Source organism: Macadamia integrifolia, chromosome 11, assembly GCF_013358625.1.
Source record: "Macadamia integrifolia cultivar HAES 741 chromosome 11, SCU_Mint_v3, whole genome shotgun sequence".
Lineage (NCBI taxonomy): Eukaryota > Viridiplantae > Streptophyta > Magnoliopsida > Proteales > Proteaceae > Macadamia > Macadamia integrifolia.
This window is the reverse complement of record NC_056567.1, coordinates 28,262,658-28,268,054: the sequence shown is the minus strand read 5'-3', so window position 1 is coordinate 28,268,054 and position 5,397 is coordinate 28,262,658. Positions and strand designations below refer to the sequence as shown.

Below are 5,397 nucleotides of genomic sequence, written 5' to 3'. Positions count from 1 at the left end.
CCTCTCCTTTTAACTCCATATAATTGAAACTAGTCACTTTTCCTCACTGGGGCATCCATGGGTCTCTATTGATGGCATGGAGAGTGTATTCTCTTCAAGCTAGATCTTATCATTAAATCACTTTTGATTGGTTTAGATTCTAATTGAAGGGTGTGGATGAGTCCATATGATTTATTTGCATGGTAAAGATGAATGGATGCCCATCTGTAATATATTCAAGTATATTCAAGCATTTCTTTTAGAACAATGAGTGGGGGCCCACCTCCTCTCTCTCTCTCTCTCTCTCTCTCTCTCCACCCGCTGGCATGTGCACACCCTCATTGATCCAGAGGCACTTTCTGTTTAAAAATAAATAAAACAAATCATTAGTTAAAGTAAAGGCTAAAAATTAACAAGAAACCCGTCTTTCCCACCTAATTAATAAGTAATTTACCACCGTTTCCTCTCTCTCTCTCTCCTCTCTCCTCTCTCCTCTCTCCTCTCTCCTCTCTAGAGTGAGAAAAAAGAGAAGAAAGAGCTTCAATTAAAAGAATTAGTAGAATATAGAATTCTCTCGCTTTCTCTCAGCATTAATCATTGACGATTTCACCATATGACAAACAGTATTGTTTTTGGGCCAGCAGAAGCAAAGCTAAAACCCCACTACACTCCACTCTAGATCTCTCTTCTTCTTTTGAGAACCAGAAGAAGAAGAAGAAGAAGAAGAAAGGGAGGACCAACTTTTCAAACCTCTCTCTTTCAAGTTTTCATGGCTTAGGGACACAGATAATTTCAAGGGAGGGAACATTAGCTGGTTTGACGTCCAAGGCCCGGCATCACCCCACCGTCGATTACGGAGCTCTTAAGAGAGAGAAGGAAAGAAATTGGAAAAAAAAAAAAAGAGAGAGAAAGAGACTACTTATAGCAGTAATAGTGTGCATAGCATTAAAAAAGGTCAAACACTTATTTTCTAGCTTTATTACTTCATCATCTCACTCCAACCCCTCTTCCCCCATTTCTCACCATTTCTTTACATCCTCTCCTCTCCCTCATCAGCTCAGCCTCCTTTGGGAGCAACACAAGATAAGCTGAGAACCAAATAACATTTCTCTTACTCCAACCAGGTTTCAGCTTTGCTCCTGCTGCTTCTTGTTCCTGCTGCTACACCCATTTGTGAAAGAACAGAAACCAAATTCACTTATTATTTTGTTATTGAGGTGAATCTTCATCTGGGTCATTAAATTTTCGGAGATTCACAGCTTGGTTTGATCTCAGCTGCCCTTCTCTGTGTGATTCTAGACTGCTTGTTTAGCCATGGAAAAGGAGAAGCTTTTTGCGAATGCTGGTAGCCCACCTCCCCTGAGCTATGCTGCATCTTCGTCATCTCCACCTACCACCTGGCATTCTTCAAATTCGGCTATGGAGCTTCCATTAGGGGAGCTGAATTGTTCTTCGGAGCAATTGCCCATTTGCTTCCTCAATCTCAATTGGGAGAATTCCATGGATCAGAGCGTTCCCCTTGAATCAGCCCTGAGCTCAATTGTTTCTTCTCCGGCAACCTCGAATGCCACAGGGGCCGTCCCAACAGACAGCGTCATCATCAGAGAATTGATTGGAAAACTTGGTAGCATCTGCAATTCCGGTGAGATCTCTCCGACATTGGGTGGAACTTCTGCTTCTTATATTGGGGGAAACAATAGTGCCAACACTTCCTGTTACAATACCCCTTTGAATTCTCCACCAAAACTTAATCATTCCATGATGGGCCATCAGGTCAGGGGGAATCTACCAATCCTGGGGAATTCCATGCCTATACATCCCAGTTTGGCTCCTTTCTGTGGTGATCCTGGATTTGCAGAGAGGGCTGCAAGGTCCTCCTGCTTTGGCAACCGGAGTTTTGGCGGATTAACGGGCCAATTTGGGTTCAATGAAGCTGATTTCCCTCACAGGTCAGTGCCCAGGCCGGAGAATGGAAAGCTGTCCAGAGTCTCAAGCAGCCAATCTCTCAAGGCTGTTGGGTCTCAGATGGGTAGTCAGGAGAACAAGGAAACTCCATTGCACGACGCAATTGAGACAGAGATAAGATCTGCATCCGCTCCGGCTTCGGCTTCGGCTTCGGCTTCGGCTTCAGATAGAAAATTCAGTAGATTATCGAGGTCTTCAACACCGGACAATGCAGAATTTGTAAATGCTCTCGAGGAATCTACAGTTTCCGAGCAAATCTCAGGTGGGGATTCTGCCATGAAAGCTTCCAATGATGCCAATTCCAGAAAGAGAAAAGCTACTCCAAAAGGAAAAGCAAAGAATACCCCTTCATCTCCTTCACGGAAAGACTCAAAGGTATTCAATTCTGGTGTTAATTCTGAAATCAAGTTGAAACCTTTTAATTAATTCTTCCAAGAATCAGTTTTAAAAACCTTGGAATTCTCACTTGCAGGAAGAGGAGGACCCAAATGCAAAGAGAAGCAAACCAGCTGAAGCCACTGCAAATGAGAAGGATTTAACAAAGGCAAAGGAAGAATCCCCTGGGGGTAACAATGTAGGAGATGGAGGTCAGAAGCAAACCAAGGATAACTCAAAGCCACCGGAACCTCCAAAGGACTACATCCATGTTAGAGCAAGAAGAGGCCAAGCAACTGATAGCCATAGTCTTGCTGAAAGGGTAAGAATTGATGCAATACTCTCAGAATGGCATAAAACCACCATTATAATCAGCGTCCTTTGTTAACTTGGCTTTCATAATTCACTGGTTTCTAGGTCCGAAGAGAGAAGATCAGTGAGCGGATGAAGTTCCTTCAAGATCTTGTACCAGGCTGCAATAAGGTACCATCCACTGAGAAGATGTTAAATTTGAAGTTCATATTAGCTGATATGACTGTATGAGAATGAATTATGATTCTAAACATGCCCTGAATTCCCATTGTAGGTGACCGGTAAAGCAGTTATGCTTGACGAGATTATTAACTATGTTCAGTCACTGCAGCGCCAAGTTGAGGTAAATTTAGATTCAATAAACCTTACCCAACCACCATTCTGAATCTCTGACAATAATTTCAGAATTTGAGTTAAATTGATTGAACTTTGTAATATATTTTGCAGTTCCTGTCAATGAAATTAGCCACTGTGAACCCCAGGCTGGATTTCAATGTGGAAAGTTTATTCTCAAAGGAGGTAACATAATGAATTATGATAATGCCTATGATCATTTTCTCTGCCTTGTCAATTGGGAATTTCCTAAATTTGGGTTTTTGATTCTTTGTGAATTCAGATTCTTCAAACTCGAGGATCACTTCCACATCCAATTTTCCCATTAGATTCTTCAGCATCAGCCTTCCCTTATGGGCACCACCCTCATCAAGGACCATCCCTTCAAAGTGGAATTTCTAGTGGAGCAGAGACCCAGTGCTCGGTGAACCCATTAGATGCCATGTTTCGTCGAAATCTAGGGTTGCAGTTACCTTCTGTTGATGGTTTTGCTGAAGCTGCTTCTCAGGTAATTCAAACTTTGTTTAAGTTTACAAAATACTTAACAAGTTTCCACAATTCTGTCTGGCATTTTCTCATTTGTCCCATTTGAAATGCCCAGCTCTCCGCATTCTGGGAGGATGACCTCCAAAGTGTTGTTCAGACGGGTTTTGGCCAGAACCAGAGCCAGGAAGTAGCATTTCAGCCAGAGAGTTTCCATGGTGAGAAAAAGCGAAATTTGGCAAAATTTGTTTCTTCCATATGGTTTGAGCTTTCAGTTTGTGATTTCTAAACCAAAGTTGTCAATTGCAGGCTCATTGCCAACTGCCCACATGAAAGTTGAGTTCTGATCACCATTTACCAGACTTGAATTTGGTGGAGGCCCCATGTAAAGGAGGCCTTTGTATATAAAAAGTGATGCAAACGAGGTCCAGAATTATCAACCATTACTCCTGTGCCAGAGAACTTTTATCCTTTTTTTGGGTCCCCATCTTTTTTGTTGATCATTTCAGTGACTGATTCTTTGGAGAAGTCTTACAAGTTTCCTTTGTAAAATCTTAGAACTAATTGCGTCCTGTGGTGAAAAATATTATTACACCACATGTAAGATGTAAAATGGAGTGGAAGGAAGGTAGAGATGGAAGGAAGGAGGAGTTTTGTCATGAACTTCTGATCCAACCTTTGTTGGGCATATTCAACCTTACCATTCTGTAATTCTATTATTAATTCATTGAGATGTTTTATTATATTTTATGGTTCAATTATTGGCTCAACCACTGAAAATTTTCAAGTACTGTTAAATAGCGTAATCTGTGGCAGAAACTGACTTTTAGATATGGTAACCAGCTGTTAGATGGAAGATTAAGATGTTGGGTAGTTTTGAGAGAGTTAAACCATGAGAACCTCTAGAAGCTGATCTTTTTCTATTTTACTGTACCACAAGTGTAGCACAGTGGGAACTTTTTGAATCCTTTTGGTGAGAAGGGCATCCCAGGTTGGCAGTGGTGATGTTCTGACTAGGCCCATTGAATCAGGAACCTTTCCAATTCTCATCCACTCTAAACTATTGTAAAAAAAAGGTGATCTTATGTAGATTAGTAGAGCAATGTAGTGGAGATCAGAATTCAGGTGCAGAGGGATACATTTTAGGATAGACTTTCTTTTGTTGAAAGGGAGTCATTAAAAAATCCAGTCCCCAGACACCAACAAAAAAGAAACCTTGCAGCCTTGCCTGTCCAATTGGATGTTCTATTATTGTCCTGAAAACTACTGTCATTAATTAAGAGAATGATGCCTTGACAATGCATGTTCCCCAGTACATGAATAGAGAAGAAACATAACAAACAAATGTTCAATATCATCTGTAAATTGAAAAGCAGAAAGGCAGATCACTGCCATAAGAGATGCACCCGATATGGATAAATATCAATCTCTCTCATGTTTGTTAGATGGATAGCTTATTCAGGTCTCCATTAAAGACTTGATGTCTTTAGCCTGATAAGGTCCACAAGACCATCCATATAGTTGCAGGGACTGCCAAATTTTTGAACTTTATACTTCCTTAGACAAAAGCTGAGAGTCCTTGCCCTATTTAGCAGGATTGGTTTCGGAAATTCCGGGTAATAACTCCGGGCCCTGCGAGTAAACAGGGCCCACCGTGCGGAAATAGTTGGGGGAGACTTGATTGAGTGTGGTTGTTCATGGGTTATGATGATCAATTAGAGGGGGGGGGTCCATATAACCAGGCTCTCACTGTTTCTATCAGGTTGCATCAATGGCACCTTCCCTCTTTTATTTCTATCTTTCAAGTTTCACCACAACTAGCATTTCTTTAACTGGTTTGGTACAAGCTTTGTAAGGGAGAAAATATAAGCTTTGCTGTTGCAAAGGACCATCATTTGATTTACCAACCATGATCATCCACCAAGTATTATTACATGCTCTCCCCCCAAC

At 41.3% G+C, this 5,397-nt stretch overlaps 1 protein-coding gene across 1 annotated transcript; it reads left to right on the top strand.

Annotated features, from left to right (window-relative positions):
* The first annotated feature begins 646 nt into the window (after positions 1-646).
* On the top strand, positions 647-4,205 carry LOC122094354 (transcription factor bHLH78-like). Its single transcript, XM_042665122.1, has 8 exons — positions 647-2,319; positions 2,417-2,641; positions 2,737-2,802; positions 2,906-2,974; positions 3,079-3,150; positions 3,248-3,472; positions 3,566-3,665; positions 3,757-4,205. Exons 1-8 carry the CDS (start codon positions 1,294-1,296, stop codon positions 3,792-3,794), a joined length of 1,821 nt encoding a protein of 606 aa, XP_042521056.1. The 5' UTR covers positions 647-1,293; the 3' UTR covers positions 3,795-4,205.
* Positions 4,206-5,397: the final 1,192 nt, after the last annotated feature.